Source organism: Hakea prostrata, chromosome 9, assembly GCF_041222555.1.
Source record: "Hakea prostrata isolate BN-2017 chromosome 9, UWA_Hpros_2, whole genome shotgun sequence".
Taxonomy (NCBI): Eukaryota; Viridiplantae; Streptophyta; class Magnoliopsida; order Proteales; family Proteaceae; genus Hakea; species Hakea prostrata.
This window is the reverse complement of record NC_142608.1, coordinates 20,137,260-20,158,268: the sequence shown is the minus strand read 5'-3', so window position 1 is coordinate 20,158,268 and position 21,009 is coordinate 20,137,260. Positions and strand designations below refer to the sequence as shown.

The 21,009-nt window shown below is 38.9% G+C and overlaps 1 protein-coding gene across 1 annotated transcript; it reads left to right on the top strand.

Moving 5' to 3' along the window:
- Window positions 1-1,832: 1,832 nt before the first annotated feature.
- LOC149004965 (uncharacterized) lies at window positions 1,833-3,002 on the top strand. The gene is made up of 2 exons (XM_089169431.1): window positions 1,833-2,111; window positions 2,199-3,002. The coding sequence occupies exons 1-2, from the start codon at window positions 1,944-1,946 to the stop codon at window positions 2,718-2,720; spliced, it is 690 nt and encodes a 229-aa protein (XP_089025557.1). The 5' UTR covers window positions 1,833-1,943; the 3' UTR covers window positions 2,721-3,002.
- Window positions 3,003-21,009: the final 18,007 nt, after the last annotated feature.

Below are 21,009 nucleotides of genomic sequence, written 5' to 3'. Positions count from 1 at the left end.
CGTATGTTTGGTAAATTTTGCTGCATGATCAATCTTTCCAATGGTGAACTAGACATAAGCTCAATCAATGTGAAATTTGTAGAAGATGCTCGAAAAAAGATTGGGATTTCGATAGATTTCCTTTTTGAGTCTCGGTTGATTCATTTTTTTCTATTGTTGGCCTTGTAAAAACAAGAAATAAATGACTTTTTAGTGTACAGTTCCTCTCCCCCAATTGACGGCCTTATAAAAGTAAGAAATAATTGACTTTTTAGCATACATTTCCTCTCGCCCTTCTTTTTTTCGTAAGAAAAAAAAAAATTTGCAGTAGTGGTGCTCTTGCACCCACCTACTAGATAATGTTTAGACTTTCAACTTCAACCTATGCAAGCATTAGCCTTGTGAACTATCAGTGCAAGTACTGGCCCCATCAACGTAGTCCCACTAGAGGTCTAATATAATCCATAAAAACCGGTGTTGGTCCAATCAATGTAGTTCAGGCTGAAGAAAACACACATGTTGTTTAATGTAAGAAATAGAGGAATAGAGGCGATTCGAACCTGAAATATAGGGGTTACCAAACCACTTGGGAATGAATTTGGTACCACTGAGAGTAAAGGCCTTTGGATGCTTCATTATTAATGTAATTCAAATTGAAGGAACCAAATGAGTGATTTGTAGACTGAAGACCTAAATTATATTATTAAAAACATGTGGAAAGATATCTATAGCTTAAGTCTTAGATTAAGTATGACAGTTCATATAGTAATTGGAAGCAAAGGCTCTGTATAGTTGACCTGCTTTTAACGGGATAAGATTGGATTATTATTGTTGCTTATGATAATAAATTTTTGTAATTAGATGGAACTCCCAATTTGTTCTCCTCCACTTAGCAATTTAGGCTTCAAATGAAAGGGGAAGGGGAGGGAGAAATATAAACAAACAAAATATAAACTTCATATGTAACATGGGATTCCCCTTAATTTTTTCCTTCTTTTATTTTTATTATTTATTTATTTTAGTTGGCAGCAAGTGGGCGGAGTCGGTGAGCAATGGTTTGATTGGTTGCAGAAGCAATAATTGACCTATCAATGTTTTATTTTTTTTTGTTAAAACTGTGAATTCACTAAGCAAAGGAGTTTGAGAACTGTCTCCTCCACTTAAGAAGAACAGAAGGGTTTACAAGAAAATAAGGTGGGCTAGTCCTCAAGCTCTACCAAACAACTTTATTTTTTAGAAAGTCTTCACAAGCATTAGAAAATCTGCTAACCTAACTAGAGGAAGCAGAGTTGAAAAATGATCTAAAACCATGAAGAATTAGGTCGGCGAGATGTTAACAAAGAAGGACAAAAGAATCAAGTTATTATACATAAGGACAGGCTGGGGCCAGGCCATAATTCAAAGCTTGTAATTTTCAGCCATTCAGGCTGTCAGCGCCAAACCTATCTAGTGCGGACCAATTTGATTCTTCCAGTAAACTAATTATTAAATACAATATTGCCAAGGTTGTCCATATTAGATTCCTCATTTGATAAGGACATGAAATCCAAACATGGAAGTCATCTATATTATATTATAGATGACTGGGGACGTGAAGCCATATGGTTTTATTTTTTCCTACAATAATACAATATCTCACAAATCAAACCGGGTGGGGCTAAGTCTAGATTCCTACCTTACAAATGCTTAGTAAGACATCAAAGTTCGAATATACTGTTTGTTGGGCTAGTCAACGTTAGAGGTAGATAATGTCTATTTAATATCCATTAGGTCTCAACCATGACCAGCCCATTACGTAACTCTCCCTAATAAATATAACCCAGAAAGATAATCTACGGTCATGGAGTCATGCTTTCAAATTGAATTATGTACAAGTAAACCCATCATCACCAGTAAGCTCATCTCTGCTATGTTCTAAACGCAGAGAACAAGGAGGAAGGAGGTAAGAAGGTAAAGCCAATCTAATGGAGTTCTTGATTGAATATATTGACTTGATCTTGGTCCCAGCAGGGCTCTTTTTAGTGTTCACTTACCATCTCTACCTCATCTTCCGAGTTCTAAAATGTCCTGCAACGACAGTGATCGGTTATGAGAACATCAATAGGACGGCATGGGTTGAGAACATGATGCAGGTTTGATTATTAGAACTTAATCTATCTTTATCCCTTCAAATGAACTCATAATCCTGATTAACTGTTGTCTGATCTTGGATTATGCAGGTTGGAAGTAACACAAGTTATGCTGTCTCTGTAATTTCCGCAAGCATAACAGGTGCAATCTATTTGGCCACAATTACTCTTACCCTGGGCTCTCTGATAGGAACTCTAGTGGGAAGCTCATCATCTGGGTATCTCTCCAAGAACATTTTCATTATTGGAGACACAAGCACCACCACAATTGAGTTAAAGTACATAAGCATGCTCGCGTCTTTCTTGTTGTCATTTGGGTCGTTTGTCCAGGCTGCTAGGTATCACATGCAGGCTGAATTCTTCATAAGCACACCCAGTGTTGAGATGCCGGTGGATTACGTGCTTTCATCGGTTATAAGAGGAAATAATTTCTGGCAGCTTGGATTGAGATTGCTTTACCTTGCCATGACTTTCTTGTTTTGGGGGTTTGGACCAATACCAATGCTTGCTTCATGTGTGGTTATGGTGGTGATTCTGTTTTTCTTGGACTCTAATTCAACTCCAGTGCCCAAGTATCAGCAGTTCAGGAAGAAGAAGGTAGATGGTGCGTGAGCAAAAAGGGTTGGTTTGGTTCATCAGTTAACTCGTTTGGATTAATTTTTCCCAGAATGGGCCAGTTTCTGTGATCATCTTGAAAAGCAACCCGGTGTCTTTTCCTTTTCCCTCTTCTTAAAATTTTATAGAAAGTGCCGTTTGTAGTTTCTCTACTGTAACCTTCAAACCTTTCCATCTACGCAAGAGAAATAGTAGAGAAGTTTGTAGTTATCTGCATGCGCAAGTCAAATGACAGCTCTGTGCCTCAATTTAGAATTTGATATATTTATTTAGAACTAAAAAAAAAAGTTTGAATTCAGTTACCTCTTGTTGACCAGAAATTATTTTTTGGCCAAAAGTTGACAATAATTTACTGTTTATAAGATTAACCTTCCAAGGGTTGTCCATTGGATCTTCTACGATTCCTTGCTTGACCCTTCTAGATTTAATATTCAATACCCTTTAACTGATTTTTATTCTTCATGTGGACGTGTCATCGACGCTAGTCTTATATTTAGTGCTCCAATTGGACTTTACTCTTTATAGTGGGTGTGCTACCCAAGTTGGCCTTATTTAGAAAAGCTTGATCCCTGGGGCAGGTCCTCCCCCCTATTTTCTTTCCTATTATGACATTAATGCTACTGGGCCTGATGTAGATGCAACAACCCCCAAACTGGGTTTGACCATGGCCGGTCCGATGAACCCGGTCGGGCCTAGATCGGTAATGAAACCGTAAAATGACATGAGAAAGAACTAGGACAGTTACAGAAGTAGGCATAATCCTTTAAAATTTGGGAGGGACGATCGTGTCCCAAAAGGTAACTACCACCAACTCCAACAAAAGGGTAAAACCCTACGATCGGGTAGCCACAAAGAAGGTGGTAACCTGATCCAACGGTTGAAGATGGAAGGTAAAATCTATATAAACAAAAGATTAACATAAAGCAGAGGTATCTGAATCGTTTCCCTCCATTAACATATTCAATTAAGCTTTGCAATCAGCCAGAGCATTGCGGTGTTCCACTTACTAACTTAGCCTTAGGAGGTGGCTACCCAACCGTGATGTCGACCCATGTCTAACTCTATTTTGCAGGCCAACGTTGAGGAATCCGAAGGTTACACAATTTTTGGACGCATCATTTGGCGTCGTTTGTGGGAAACGCTTCAAAAAGCCATGGTAGACACTAGATCGACGCTTTAGAGACATCAGAATCAAAATCTCCAGTCTCCTTCAGATGGAAATTGTCTTCCTCCTTAGGGAAATTGTGTTCGTGAAGGTGAAATCCATGAAGTAGAAGAAATAGCCGGAGGAGTTTGCCTGAAAGACCCTAATGATGAGGTTCGAATGGTTCCAGTCATTCAAGAACATATGAATAAGATGTAACTTCAATTTCTGGAGATGCAACAAATGTTCCGAATGGTGGCCAGACGCTAGGAGCCCCGAGAAACTTGAATCTTCACGATCGTGAGGAAGCAAGAAGGCAAACATGAAGGGTCGAGAGAAGAAATTCTTCAGTTCGGGGGCGTTCTCCTTGAAGAAATAGACAACCGATCGAGGGCCAGAATTTCCGTCAAGAAAGGAATCAAGGCCCACAAGAAACATAAAAGGAGCGGTCGGAAATAAGGAGGACTGGAAAGTTACCTAGGACAGAGGAACCAAACGTTCGTGATCAAGAACAAGGGAGTCGAACTTGAACTCTCACCAGGCTTGAGTGTAGAGTACGAACACATACGGCTACATTCCAAAGATTAGGCCGAGACAACGTCCGAACGATAGGCACTCGGGAGGTGCAGATCGATCGAGAGTTGGCTGACATCAATAAAAAAATTGGGATAACTCACAAGGGGCAAAAGGACCAATGACATCTATTCAATCATCAGAAAGACCCTGTTCATGGAAGCAATAGCCAGGTATGAATTCCCCCACAACTTCAGGCTTCCAACCTTCTCTCTGTTTGATGGATCGGGATATCCGATAGCCCATATGAGTTACTACCGGCAGACAATGGCCGTTGCTGGCAATTCTGATGAGATCCTAGGTAGAGTGTTCGGGTCTTCACTCACGGGAGCAGCTCAAAAGTGGTTCTCAAACCTGCCTTCGGGAAAAATCATTGACTTTGACGAACTAGCCCAAAAGTTCATCAGTCGTTACCAAAGTGGGATTTAGATCAAGAAGACCATGGGATTCAGACCAAGAAGACCGAAGAGACTTTGTTCACTGTCAAGTAGGCAAAGAACGAGTCCATTCAGGAGTACTTACAAAGGTTCAACAAGGCAACCATGGAGATCGAGAATCTTGATGAACAGGTGGCCAAAACAGCACTGTTCATAGGCCTTTCTAACAGGAGACTCCTGGAGTTGCTATTGCAGGATATACTGACCATATATCCTGAACTTGTTCAGAGGTGCCAAAAACAAGCTAAGGTAACAGAGATCCTTGACGCTCGGCAAGGAGAGATGAAGACAACCACAAAATAGCAAATGGCTCCAGAAAAAAGCCAAGGTTCGAGAGGGTAGAACAACGATCGGGTGAATAAGGGACGTTGGGGGTGGAGACAACACTCACCAGATCATGCTGAATACACACCGCTAAATGCCCGATGATCAAAGATCCTAATGCAAATCAAAGATCAAGACATCTTGAGATGGCCACCCAAGATGATAGCTAAGCTTGAGGAGAGAAACATGGACAAATACTGTCATTTTCATAGAGATTATGGACACTACACCAACGAGTGTAGACACTTGAAGGCGAATACATTAAGTGTCATGATGACGATCGGGAGAGAAAAACTACTACTGAGAAAAGAAGGGAGCGTTCGGGAAGTAGAGACAATCAGACCGAAGCCCCTAAATCCAATAAAGGGAAGGAAATAGAAGGGGCCAATTGATCCCTAATTCTCACGATATTTGGGGGCCCAAAGCCTAAATCCCTCAAAAAATTGAAAGCAAAATCAAAGTTCGGGGGATTGGGAGAAGCAGCCAAAAGAAAAAGACCAAGCATAGAAAAAAGCATTGTCTTCAACAAGGAAGATGAAAGAGGTGTATGTACTCTGCACAACGATGCGATCGTGATCAAGGTCGAGATCTTCCGTCAGGAGGTACACAGGTTGCTGGTGGATACAGGATCCTCAGCAAATCTGTTATCATATGAAGCATATCAAAAGTTAAGTATGGAGGAAGATTTGTTGAAGCCAACATCCACCCACTTATATGGTTTCGCTGGATCGTCAGCGATCTTAAAAGGATCAATACAATTGGATCTAACAGTTGGATACTTCCCGAAGGAGACCACTATTCGGGTTAATTTTTTGGTTGTTTGGGAACTCCCAGCCTATAATGTCATACTCAAGATGGCCTCACTCACAAAGCTAGGAGCGGTTGTATAAACCAAGCACATGAAAATCAAATTCCCGACCAACAAGGGTATAGGAGATGTAACTTATGATCAAAAGGCTTCTAGGTAGTGTTATGTATCTTATCTAAAGGACAAAGCAGGACCAAATAAAGCCACGGCTTTACCGATTGAAGTTTGTGATAATCTGGATGAAGACATAATGAAAAAACCCAAACTCATGGAAAAACTGGAGCAAATCCAATTGGATTCAACCGACGAAGGAAAAACAACTTTCATTGGGTTAGAACAAACAAAAGACTTCAAAGAACAACTGAAGAAGTTTCTTCAGGTGAACATAGATGTGTTTGCATGGTCAACAACTGATATGCCAGGCATAGGTTGAACTGTTGCAGAACACAGACTGTGGATAGACCCGAAGGCCAAACCTGTAATCCAGAGAAGAAGAAATTTCTCAATTGAAAAGAACGAGGCTATCAGAAACTGAAGGAGTCGGGATATCCAATTGATTGAGTGTCCAACTTGGTTAGCCAATGTGGTGATGGTAAAGAAGGCGAACGGGAAATAGAAGATGTGTATTGACTACACAAACCTCAATAAAGCTTACCTGAATGACTGCTACCCTCTACCCTAAATAGATCTCTTGATTGATGCAACAGCCGGCTATGAAAATTTGAGTTTCATGGATGCGTATTCGAGATACAATCAGATCTTGATGACCGTTGAGGATGAGAAGTTCACTGCATTCATGACCCATCATGAAAGCTTCTATGAAAAGGTCATGCCGTTCGGGCTAATGAACACAGGAGCAACCTCTCAAAGGGTGGTGAACAAAATCTTCCAAAACCTGATCGGGAAAAATATGGAGGCATATGTCGATGACATGCTCATGAAAAGCCTTTAGCATTCGGGACATATTACAAACTTGGCAGAAGTTTTCTCTGTTTTGAGGAGATACCAAATAAGACTTAATCTTGAGAAGTGCACCTTCAAGGTATCATCCGGAAAGTTCTTGGGGATTAATGGTTTCCCAACGAGGGATCGAAGCAAATCTAGTCAAAATACAAGCTTTGATTGACATGGAACCCCTGAAGACCGTCTGGGATGTGCTTAATAGGCAGAGTAGCAGCTTTGAATCGATTCATTGCACAATCGGGAGAAAGAAGTTTTCCTTTCTTTAAGGCTCTGAAAGATCTAGGCGGAAGCAAAGAGGCACGATGGACAGAGGAGTGCCAAAAAGTGTTCGAGAACCTAAAGCTAATGCTAGGAAAGCCACCTCTGTTATCTCCACTAGAAAAAAAGAGAAACTTTACAAGTTTACTTGGAAACTTCGTCCTCATCTGTAAATGCAGTTCTCGTTCAGGAAAAGGACAAGAAGCAGTGGCCAATCTATTATGTTAGCCATGTGCTCCTAGATGATGAAACAAGGTACTTGGAGATCGAGAAGCAAGCTTTGGCTTTTATGATGGCGGCAAGGAAATTGAGACCTTACTTTTAGGCGCACCTGATTGAGGTATTAACCAAGAATGGTCGGTAGAGCTTGGGGTGTTCCAAGTGGATTTCAAACTCCAAACAGCCATAAAGGCCCAGGCCTTAGTTGACTTTATGGTGGAGACTACGGCCTACCACGTGGAACATTTATGTGGACGGTTCGAGTGACAAGCAAGGAGCGGGAGTGGGAGTGCTATTAAAGAGTCCAAGGGGATTTGTCATCCGTTTTGCACTAAGATTCGGGTTCGAGGCAAGTAACAACGAGGCTGAAGTAAGGTCTCAATGAGAGAATAGAGGGAGTGAAGGAGTACTCTCTAGGTCAAAGCAGAGGCCTAGGAGGTCAATGATAAGGCACCATTTGTTTGAGAGAAGCATGCCCAGGCATATCTCCTAGTGATTGAGAACCTCAGAGAAAAGAGGAGAGAAAAGGGAAACCAAACCCCACTTTTTAAGCTGTCGGTGTAAGTAGAGAATTCATTAGGAGGGTTAGAATTGACCCTCTTATCCGAGTTCGGAACACGGAGCACATAGGTGAAAGGAAGAGCAAATTGGCTAGAGAGAGTTTCTACCTCCTCAGGACACATATACAAAACGAAGAAACTAGGGCCATGGGAAGGCCTCTCAGAAGGTTGGGAACCTCCTACCACAGCCGAGGATGGGGCCTTCTGTTTTCAAGAAGTTGGGGAGGAGACCTTTTTCTTGCTCACGAGTACATTCCTTGATGGTTCCCTCGGGGTAAAACAAAAGGAGGCCACCCACCGGCCGGTAATCCTCTCGTTCCTATCACCTGACAATTCTACTAGCTCTGAGGGGCTGGCTTGGTTTGTTGAATCATCTCCATCAATCATATGATCAATGGAGTCATCATCTGAGGTCTTGTCACTACCCATTCTAGGACAAACTAACTAAGGAGAAAAGAAGAATGAAGAAACTAGGGTACTTTAGGAACTATGGGAAGAGTCTTGAATGAAATAGCAAAGAGAATGCAAAGAACATAAAGACTAGCTGAAGAAATGGCACTTACTTGTAATAGAACAGAAGAAGAATTCTTCAACACTTGAAACTTGAGAAGGTGAGAACTTGCAGGCGAAGGCAAAATTCATAGAGGCAACAACATCTCTCAAAAATAGTAAAAGTGAAGAAGTGAAATGAAGAAGAAGAGGGTTTAAATAGACCTCATGAGAAGTTGGATGACTGAGATTGATTCGAATCAATGGACAAGGACGAATGACGATTTGTGTTTCTCATCCAATGAATAAGATGCTTTTAGAATCAACGGCCAGAGATTGAAGACGGTTTGTACACATAATCGTAATGATAGCACCTGCACATTCGTGCCACGTGGCGTTTGTGGCGCGAGTCATGAAAAACTAAGGCAGCTAGATGAGCGTGCCATTGCCCAGTAAGGTAATTAATACGACATTTCAAAAACGGGAGGATGTTTAACCTTCTGACTATAGTGGCCAAAGATAATGATTGAGAGAAGCAAGCCAAGACATCAGGCCGAGGGCTTCACCCAATTGCTAGGCTTGGGGGGCTCGTGATGAAGATGCAACAAACCCCCAAACTGGGTTCGACCACGTCGAGCTTGGATCGGTAACGAAATCGTCAAATGACATGAGAAAGAACTAAGACAGTTCAGAAGGAGGAGGCGTGATCCCTTAAAATTCGGGAGGGACGATTGTGCCCAAAAGGTAATTACACTAACTCCAAAAGAAGGGTAAACACTACGATCTAGCGGCCACAAAGAAAGGTGGTAAACTAATCCAACGGTTGAAGATGGAAGGTAAAATCTATATAAACAAAAGATTAACGCAAAGCAGAGGTATCTGAATCAATTCCCTCCATTAACGTATTCAATTAAGCTTTGAAATCAGTCAGAGCATTGTGGTGTTCCACTTACTAACTTAGCCTTCGGAGGTGGCTACCCGACTGTGCTGTTGGTCCACGTCTAACTCTATTTTGCAGGCCAACGTTGAGGAATCCGAAAGTTAAACGGTTTTTGGACGCATTAGGCTCCAACCTTAGCCTCCTATCTCCAACAATTATTAGCTCATTCTCGATCTTGTAACATCTTCTCCTTAGGATAAGCGATTGAGCTCTTGAGTTGATTGTGGTGGGTTAATTGATCAGACTCCCAATTCAAAGGTGAACAAATATTTGCACAACATATATGTACATTCAATCAGTTTGATGTACTATAATTTATAAAGGGACTTGCACCAAAAAAAAAAAAAAAGTGTTTTTTGTAAGGCTCGCACTAAAATAGGCCTATAATTCTTGATTGCCAACTTAATTGGGCTAAACTGCATGGCACCCACTTTCACGTTTTTGCACAATTCCAAGTTACCCACCCTTATGTCAAAGATTTGATCGTTACATTTATTGTTTGAATGACTTATATACCTTTCTACGTGTAAAAAGACCAAAATACACTCAAATAATTTTCCCTCCCTAGATGGGTTAAGGGATTTCGTTTCCTACATCTCACCGGAAACCCACTCCCGCCCCTCCCCTGTCATTGCTGGAAGTAACAACAGTGCTATCAAGTATCGCCACCACGCAATCTTCGACAGATGAAATGGACAAACTCGGTTAAGTAGGTTAGGGTTTCAACCGAGACTCACTTTTTGCAGGCATGACACCAGTATGAAGACGGAAGCTGAGGCTGCTCTGGCTCCGATAGGGTTGGTTGAGGCGAGGTTTTGACCATGTGAGTTGTTGTGGAGAGACTGCCAAGAAATCCCCTCTCTAAGGAGTTAGACAATAGAGGCAGAGGCAGAATAGAGTGAGAAAAGTGCAATAACTCTACTAAACACAATCCTTCTTAGAAACCCACAATCCCTAATGTCTTTAGAGAAATCCAAGAGATCTGAATCAACAATGCCAGGAACCCAAGTCGTCACCAACAAGACCCAATGCTTAATCAGCAGCTATCGCTACTTCCACCAAACCATCCTTTACCAAAAAGAATTTTCGGGTAACTTGGGCACGGATCCGTAAATTGAATGCAAATAGAAGCATCAAAATTCCAAAAGAAAAAAGAAAGCTCTTTGGAAAGGTACCAAGTTCTTAACGGAAATATTGATTCTCTACATCTTATATAGCTTGGGCTAATCAGTCAAATTTTTGAGGTCGTTGGTGGGTAAATTTCAAGGAATTTGATGTTTCAAGGGATCTTTATGCACCAAACTCTATGGGACTTCTGGATATTGATTTGGAGAAGAACAAGAGAGATGGAGTTGATTACAGGCATTTTTCTCAGTTAATGTTTTCTTCTGGCTTAATTTACCCTGGCCAAAACCTTTTTCATTGGATAACTTTCTCAGGTTCATATGATTTACATAGGAACAACCTGTCAAATGGGGAAAAATAAAAATGACAACGAGCACTAATGAAGCAAAACCAAAATCCTTTTCAATATGAAGTTTCACTTGTTGGGTTTGATTATGAGAACGTGAGCTTACCTTGTTAGAATTTGGAGGTCCAAGGGAATTAAACAACGAAGACACCCACTGATGACATGGATCAAGCTGTTATAGAGAGCGGGGGGTGATTCTGATGATGACAGGGGAGGGGTTGGGGTGGTTTTTGGCAGCTGTGGCGAGATATTGGAAGAAAATGGGTACTTAGGAACAAAATGGCAGGAAAACTTGTGAGGGTATTTTCGTTTTTTTACACGTAGAAAGTATATGAATCCTTGAACAACAAATGTAATGGTCAAAGCTTTGACTACTAAGGGTCGTAACTTGAAATTACGCATGAAAGTGGATGTTGTACAATTTAGCCTGTAGATCTTCTATGCTAGTATGACATAGTCAAACTATTGAAGAATACCTACCAAACAAAATAAATAGATGAACAAATACTAAATAAAATAAACCCCGTAGCCATTTTTCATTTGGATTCTAGAGTAGAATAATTGTCGATGACCTCTAACTAAATGCTGCTCATGCATGAAGGTCTAAAGTGACACCATGAATTTTCTAACATTGAAAAAGGTGACATTATGGAATAACCATAAAACATGAAGTGAAGTGATATCCTACCAAAAAAAACAAAAAAAAAACATGAAGTGATAAATAGTTCTTGTCTTTATGAGATTAATTTAATTGAATTCCTATATTACAACCATCTCATGTAGGCGTAGAAGATTTGGTGTGGTCACTAATCTAAATAGAGATTTATATATAATTTTTCTTGTTTTGTGGGGTTACTTAATTTTTCTTTTAAGTCCCTGAATGATATGATCTCATGGATAAGTCTTATACATATTTGGGCAAGTAAACAAGCTGAAGACCTAAAAACTCTAGTGAGAAATAAAAGACCAGCTCAATATTGCTTAGAAACCTGTCTTTGGGAGTTTAGATCGCACATACTCAAAGGGGAGAAGGGAGACAGTTTGGTACCACACAATGAGTGGAGTTCTAAGTTTTAGAGATGAGACCTATACTGTGTATTTGGTATGGAATTCTTCACTTTCTCACCCCTATAGGTAGCAGATGTAGACATAACAAATCACACCACAACTTGGGTTGCAATCATAAATGTCAATATGACAACTTGTTTGAAAATTTTGTAAGAATCATAAGACCTAAGATTGTATTTGTGATCTCAAAGCAAAAGGAAATGATTTAGAGTTAATAACCCATACAATATAAGAGGCAGCAGAATCATGGGTTGCAACCACATGTTTACTCACCAACTTTCACTTCTTTACACTCCATCCTCAACCGCAAAATAAAATAAATAAAAAGAATAATGAACTAAAAATTACTGATAAAGAAACAAGAAAACACATAGTTCCCTGTTACGGAAACACAAATAATCCAACATGGATGTTGGGGTAATCTGTAAGAATCGGGTCGGTTCAGTTGTTATTTTTTGAACCAGTTTTAAAGCTGTTTGTATAATAAGCTTTCTGGTTCAGCTGGATTAGGAGAAGTTAGATTCACGAAATCAGATTTTCTGGGTTTCTTGTCTCACGTGAGAGCCTCTAGCGATTCCCTTCAGAGATTCAGTTTCAGTCTTGTTCTTGGAGAAGATGATTGATGTTGCTGCCGGCGACAATGGAGAGTTCTCGACGGTAGATGGAAGAGCAGTTGATTAGGGTTTGATTACTCTTCTCTATTTCATTCTTCTCTGGTTTCGGTTTTTTCTTGGCTGGCGATCGTTCTCAAAATTGAAGACTGTTGCTAGTATTGAGGTGTGCTTTCGATGGCTTGTGGAGGAGCTATCTAGTTCCATTGATTACCCTCCCTGTCTTGTATTTATCTTCCAAGATCTGTAAGTATTTCATACGATTTCCCATAGTTGATTGGACTCACACCTGAGTCCCGGAGAGTAGGTCCTCAGATCGAACTCCGTAATCATTCTCTGTGTCTCTTATTTGCTTGCTTTGGTATGATCTTGATTGAATAAACCACCCTTGCAATCACAATTTGGCATCAGACCTTTGTTTAGGTGATTCAGTGGAACCAGATTAGGGTTTCTATGAGTTTCATATCTAATTTGGTTCATATAATCTCATATGGCATATAGGTTAGATTACTAAATCAATTAGGTTATATATTCTTCTACTGGTGCTACTGCTGTTTAAGATTGTATTCGGTTCTAATTTTTTTTGTTCTTAAACCTATTGATTTTGTAATTTGATAACTTAGGTATGGGATAGAATTCTATGATATTAATTATTGATTTAATCTGGAATATGATGTGTTAGATATTGATACATGTTTTTCTTGTTAACCAGGCACTGTATTTGGTCTATATAGACTGCATGTGTTAACATTTTTTGTTCAATTTAATGCTGCTGTAAATTGTATATGTTTATCTAACGGATTGAGGTTGATTAATTCTTGTAATTAATTTTTTAGAATTGTTCATATCAGTATTTTTGAATTATTTCTTGTATATCCTGATCTGTGAGGTTTATCGGCTTAAAAGTGGAGTTTAGTAAGGGGTTGAGTCTACCTGGGGAGGATTCTCCTCCCAGTGTAGTTACCACTAGCTCTCGTAGAGCTGTAGGTCTGGGTGAAAACCCTAAGTACCTAGATTTGGGAGTTCCAATGGGGATTTTCAGGGTAGCCATAGAAAAGTTTGATGAGACTGGGGATTTTTGAATATGGAAGAGGAAGATAAGAGCTCTTATGGCCCAACAAAGACTCCTTAAGGCTATAGATGATCTTGATGTTTTCTTTGAAAGCATAGACCCTGTGTTGAGGACTGAGGTGATGGAGAATGCAATTGGTTGCATACTCTGGAACATCATTGATGGTGTCATTAGGTGTCTAGATGAAGAGTATAACACCCCTATCAAAGTGTGGACAAAACTTGAATAGTTTTATTAGAAAAAAAAACTTGGGTAACAGGATTTATTTAAAAGAAAGATTGTATGGTTTTAAAATGGATCCTGCTATCAGTCTAGACCAAAATCTAGATGTGTTAAAGAAATTAGTTCATGATTTGGTTAGTACTGAGGAGAAGAGTAAATTAGATGACCAAGACTTGTCTATCATCTTGTTAAATTCCCTTCATAATGATTATCTTCTTGTTAAGAATTCTATTAAATATACTTGTCAAAATATTACCCTTGACCAATGTATTGATGCTTTAAAGAATAGGAAGTCAGAGTTATTGGCTTCTGTAAGGCTAAGGGAAGTGGGGAAAATTTGTTTGTTACGGGCAAAGGCACTTATAAACAAGGGAAACCCAAGGGAAAGGGTAAGGGTAATGACAATCATGCTAATAGCAATAAGGATAAAAATGGGGATAATAGATTTGATTCTAGCACCAAGAGATGTTTTTTCTGTAAGAGAATGGGTCACATTAAGAAACATTACTTTGCATACAAAAGAAAATTGAAAGAAAATGAAATCTCTAATTGTGATATGCCTTCTTCTAGTGGGTGGTCAAGCAAATGTGTATGAAATCCTTTGATGACCTAGGTGCTTTCTTTGGTAGCATAGACCTTGCTTTGAAGACCTAGTTATTTGGGTTTCCATTGGGTGCACACTTTGGTTTATCCTATTTTGTTTCTTTGTTAAAGGGAGGTGGTCTATTTATCTTTAAGGTGTTATGCTTGTGTAAGGAAGTTGTTTATTTAATAAATCTGAGACAACATGTTTTGTGCCTTGTTTTCTATTAGTATTGGTCAAACTATATGCTTTATTGTGTGAGAAGGCTTGACCAATTATGATAGTGTTGGCATGTTAATTATTTATTGTTGTTTTGTACTCTCATAGATGCTCATATTTGCATTGGTATACTTGTCTGACTGAGTTTTGGAATGCTAGAGTGGTAATAGGTGGTGTTGACATGTGTGAGATTGTTTTAGTATAGTTGGTTCCACACATGAGGGTTCCTATTTCACTTGGTATAGCATTAGGTGTATCCCTGGTGTTTGGAGAGGTTTTGGTCTCTAGTTCAGCCTAGATAGTGCTGGTCTTGACACAGGTGTTATCAAGGGGGTGTCCTCACATGTTGTTGGGGTTCACAAGTGATTCAGGGGATATGATTCTGTCAGCTTGTATGGTTTGAGTGGGAGTATTTACTCTTAATGTTATGTTTCAGATTTATGTTGTTGTCTAGTAAGATGACTTGCACCAGTTTTGTTTGCTTGGTTATATCATGTTAACAGTTGGATTTTTATGGCCTGTGTGCATTGTGATTAGGTATCATCATATTTAGTTGGAGTCTTGTTCATTATTTCGTGTTTCGTGAGTTTGTTCTTGTAGGATTAGAGTTGTTGAGTCTTATGGAATTTATTTCTTTTCTTTATCTCTGGTTGATATCTACTTTAGGTGATCTGGATATGTTTAGTTGTTGATTTGTGCCCCTCCTTGTGATGAGTGGGTAGAGAGGTCCTGGTTGAGTAGTGGTAGTAGACCAGTGATAGATTTAGGAGTATGATTGCCTTTTTGGGTTTGTCTTGATAATTTTCATTTTGTTGTTAAATGTAAGACTATAAGAGTGTTTGCGATCCTGAGTTACTCCCTTAATTATTTTATTGGGTAATTGGATACTTGTTGTCTTTCTTTACACTCATGTAGAAGAAAGAACTATTTTGCAACTTCTTTAGGCATTTTAACAATTGAATTGAAAATATGACTTGTTAATGAATCCTGTTGTGGTTTCATGTGTATTCCCTTGGCATTGATATATAAGACTTGATGTTTGTGTTTTTGCATTGTGTTTTGCATTTAGGTTTTGACAGTTGCCTCTAGTTTCTCATTTCTTTGTCTTATATCTACCTTTATATGGTTTACATATTGGTTGCATGTTCTATTCATTTGGAAAAGTTTTAAAATCAGAATTTGAAATGGAAGTATTTGGATCTGTTAGGAATTTCCTAGGTTTTGGGATCTACCTGGTTGAGGGGGAGAGATTTATGCTTATTTGTCTGAGTTTATTTCTTGACAAGGATCATTAGAAATTTAACCTGTTGAATTCTATTCAGTTAAAATTTCTTTAGCTGGTCATGTGTTAAACATTCTTTGATTATTGTCATGTTTTATATTTTTTAAGAAAATGTTGAATTGTTCAAATCTCTCTTCTTTATTTGTTAAGTTCTCTTATGTATCATGTGATATGTTTTAGACTTGACTTGGCTTATATGGTAAGCATTTGTGTAGATTCATGGGCTGTTTTGGCAATATCAATTTGTTTGGATCCATGTTGTTCATTTGTTGATGGTTGTGAGGTTCTGTTAACCTAGTTTGTCGTTGGGTATCATCATGTTCTTCTTTGAAGTTTACACTTGCTTTTGTTTAAAGTCTTACTTATTTTTAAATCATATATTTTGTTATGCTTTGGTTGGCATGAGTAAGTCTATGTGGTGGTTTACTACCTCTTGTGGGAGTGTAATATTTGTTTTTCCATTTATTTTTTGGTATGGTGATGTCCAAGTATGCTTGTGTGTTTTTATCAGGTTTTGCATATGTTGCATTTTTTAGGGGAGATGCTGCCCAATTTTTTACAGCTGTTGTTCTTTTTATCTCTTTTATGAGATGTATGCCTGGTTTGTGCATGGTTGCTCTCCATATTTGTTTGGTTGAATAGTGAACATTTTGAGTTGCGGTTTAGGGTGTCTCTACCTTGTTGCATTTGTTGCATGGTGTGCCTGCTAGGAGGTATTGTTGTTGCATGATTAGTTGCATATGTCTAGGTATTTGCATATTTGTATTTGCCTTGTATTGTTGGTCCTTTTCCTTTTATTTTTTTTATTTTTTATATCTTGCAGGTACACTTGGACGATGATGGTTGATGTCCAATCTTTTATGGGAATTTTTTCTGCTTGCAGATTAAGGGGGAGATCTGTTGGGGTAATCTATAAGAACCGGGTCGGTTCGGGTTGTTAATTTTTAAACTAGTTTTTGGTTCAGGTGTCTTGTATAATAAGCTTTCTGGTTCAGCTGGATTAGGAGAAGTTAGATTCATGAAATCAGATTTTTTGGGTTTCTTGTCTCGCATGAGAGCCTCTGGCGATTCCCTTAAGAGCTTCGGTTTCAGTCTTGTTCTTGGAGAAGATGATTGATGCTGCTGCCAGTGACAATGGAGAGTTCTCGATGGTAGATGGAAGAGCAGTTGATTAGGGTTTGATTATTTTTTTCTATTTCGTTCTTCTCTGGTTTCGATTTTTTCTTGGCTAGCGATCGTTCTCAGAATTGAAGACTGTTGCTGGTATTGAGGTGTGCTTTCGATGGCTTGTGGAGGAGCTATCTAGTTCCATTGATTACCCTCCCTGTCTTGTATTTATCTTCCAAGATCTGTAAGTATTTCATACGATTTCCCATAGTTGATTGGACTCACACCTGTGTCCCGGAGAGTAGGTCCTCGAACCGAACTCCGTAATCATTTTTTGTGTCTCTTATTTTCTTGCTTTAGTATAATCTAGATCGAATCAACCACCCATCACAATGGATTCTCTCAAAGCAAATCACAGGAAGCTTACACCTCAGGCAAATCGTCTCAAAGAGTCCAACATGGAATCTGTCAAAACAAAACGCAGAAAGCTTGTGTCTCAAGTAAACTGCCTTGAGATTCAAATAAGAGTTTCAACTCAGATAAATCACCTCAGCAGCGGGACATCTTCATGAGCAATAATTCTTATCCTAAGGCAATTTTGAATTAAAAAAGAGTAGTTGTATCGTTGCTGAAAAGCCTCTCTATTTATATCAAGTACAAACTCCAATAAAATAATAATGAAAATAGCAACAACTCTTCGATTGTGGATGTAGGTTGATCCTCCAACCGAACCACATTAAGCCTTGGTCTCTCTCTCAACTTCTCTTCTCTTTCTCACATACGATCTCAATTTTATCATGGCATCAGATGCCTAGGTCGGTCATCCACCCCTCTCGTTTCCCTTCCTCAATAATTTTCTCTCCATCAAACTAAACGAAAGCAACTACCTGATGTGGCAGAACCAGCTCATACCTTTGTTGTGGACATATGGCTTGTATGGATTATCGACGGGACAATTCATGTCCACCCCCTACTGTTCCAGATCTGTCTTCTTCTACTTCCAATCCGAAGTACAACCATTGGATCAAATAGGATCAAATGCTCATGTGTTGGTTACTTGCTTCCTTAACTGAGAATGTATATGCTCAAGTCATTGGCTTCACCAATGCCAAAGCTGTTTGGGATCACCTGGAGAAGCTTTACTCCGCCTCCTCCACTTCACGCTTTCTCCAACTTCATCTTCATCTTCAAAATATCAAGAAGGGAGGTAATTCTGTTCATTAAGATTGTTTTTGATCAATTAGCTGCTATTGGCAAGAGTGTTACGGATGAAGATCTTTGTTTATTTACCTTGAATTGTCTTGGTATTGAGTATGTTGCCTTTGTCACATTTGTATCTACTCATGAAAATCATGCGTCTTTTAATGAGTTAGGTGGAATGTTGTTAACTCAAGAAGTCTGATTAAATGATGAGACTCCTCCTGTTGATCTACCACTGGCTACAAATATGGCTGTTAGAACTTATCCTTAAGCCCTAGACGTGTTTGGCCTCCCTTTCATATGCATAAAGGTCATTCTCTTGGCCGTGGAAGAAACAATAGAGGTCGCTCATTTAATAATCGGTCAAATCAATCCCATTATTATGGTTACAATCAGGGCTCTTCTAATCACAATTTTGGATCTCAGAATAATGTTGCTACTAAGTTTTGTCAAATATGTAATTGAAGGGGTCATAAGGCTTTGGATTGTCGTCAGCGATTTAATTATCCAATTCATAGTTGTTAAATAAAGCACCCAATTGCAGCGGAAACAACACAAGAAAGAAAGTGAACAAGACACCAGATGTACTTGGTTCGGTCCAATGACCTACATCGAAGGATAAGTAGTGAACTCATCAAGCAATGCAACTATCTAATAGCAAAGGTAAGGTTATAGCCCTAAGATCTTGAGATAAGAACTCTATACATGGACATGAAAGGTAAACAACAAGACTAGGAACAACTACACCTGAAACCTGTAGAAGAACCGTAGCTTCAACCTCTCACCAGTGCAGATCCAAGAACACCACAGCAAGTGTCTTCACGCCTCAATAGCAAGTGCTATTCAACCACCATGAGGGCCAAGTCACAAGAGCAAGATCAACACTAGGGCATACCAACCGAAACCACCACTCAACAGAGGAAGAGCAAGAACTAGAGGAGAATGACAGAGAAGAGAGAGAGAGTGTGTGTGTATCGTGTTATGAGAGCATAACCCTAAAACCCCAAAATATGATGATAACACACAATGGAGCTGAAAAGACCAAACTGCCCCTCTAACAAAAACATAAGACACACCCTATCCTAATTACAAGTAAATGACAGAAATACCCCTTTATATATACAACATTCTCCACCTTGACTCTGTTCTTTTGATGTTGCATAAACCTGAGAGTCGACACAAACCCATCAAATAAATATAAAAAGAAATGTAAAACAAACTATAAAGATAATAACTATAAAAAGTTTAAAGCAGACTTAAACTTATCAACAGGTACTACTTTAGTCATAATATCTGTAGGGTTAATAGAAGTATCTATCTTACACACATCTAAGAAGCCCTTAACAATTATATCTCTAATAAAGTGCAGTTCTACATCAACATGCTTTGTTCTATAATGAAACACACTGTTCTTAGCAAGACACAAAGCACTCTGAGAATCACAATAAACAAGAGAATGCAAATCATGAAAACCAAGCTCTCCTAGAAGCCCCTTAAGCCACATGCATTCCTTAACAGCCTCATACAAGGCAATGTACTCAGCCTCAGTGGTTGAAAGTGCCACAACATGTTGGAGTGTGGACTTCCAACTCACCAGATTCCCACCAATAGTAAACAAGTACCCAGTTATGGATCTTCTTTTATCCAAATCCGCAGCAAAATTAGAGTCACAATACCCAATAATGCTAAGCTTATTGACACAAGAATTATCATAAACAACCTTAAAAGATGCAGAATTTTTCAAATATTTCAACAACCACATAACTGCATCCCAATGTGAATCAGAAGGCCTACTCATGTAACTACAAACAAGACCAACCGAATAAGCAATATCAGGTCTACAACAAACCATAGAATGGAATCCACAAACCATTCCGTCCGACGGTCAGAATTTCTTTGAATGTCCTTGAATTCATTCGAGACTTGAGCAAAACTCCAGTTGGAGAAGAATATGGTCCTTGGGTTCCCTTTATTGGAACTATGTTCCTATTTATTTTTGTTTCGAACTAAGGAGATTGACTCAGGAACAAATTTTTTAGGAGCTCCATTGCAAAATTCGGGCCTAGCCATTAATAAAGAAGCGACTTTTTTCTCCGTCAAGTCCCCCCCTTTTTCCTTTTCTTTTTTCTCCTCAGAATTCAAAGTTTTGAATTCTGTATTTTTACCTATCCAATTCCTAAAAATGAACCTCACACTTCCGGAGATATCAAAAAAAGAGGGTTTTTCTATTCTGTCCAAAAAAAGGCACGGCCTTACATAACATAGAAATCACACTCGGAAAGGGTGGACAATTAGCTAGAGCAGCGGGTGCTGGAGCGAAACTGATTGCAAAAGAGGGTAAATCGGCCACATTAAAATTACCTTCTTTCTCAGCATGAGGGAAAAAACTCAAGAATTCTCTCTTTTTTTCTTTTCTTTTTAGATTCAATATTTTGAATAGATACATTAAATGTTAAATACAGATGGATCATATCTTGTAAATTATCTCTCTTTTGTCAATCGATCTTATTATTTTATAATATAGGGAGCCAAAACTTATCTTTCTTGAAAAATGGAAGAAAAAGCCCTTTCATTCGGAGTTAAAAAACCTGCTATGAAAAAAAAAAGAGGGCTAGGATCGACACATTGATTTTTTTCGCAATTTTTTTTGGAAAAAGTGGAAATGGATTTCTTTGGAGTAATAAGACTATTTCAATTATGATACTCATAGAGAAAGAATCGCAATAAATGCAAAGA

Coding starts and splice junctions, on each gene's coding strand:
- LOC149004965 (XM_089169431.1), top strand. CDS start 1,944: ATGGAGTTCTTGATTGAATATATTGACTTGATCTTGGTCCCAGCAGGG. Junction 2,112..2,198: donor GGGTTGAGAACATGATGCAG/GTTTGATTATTA, acceptor TGGATTATGCAG/GTTGGAAGTAACACAAGTTA.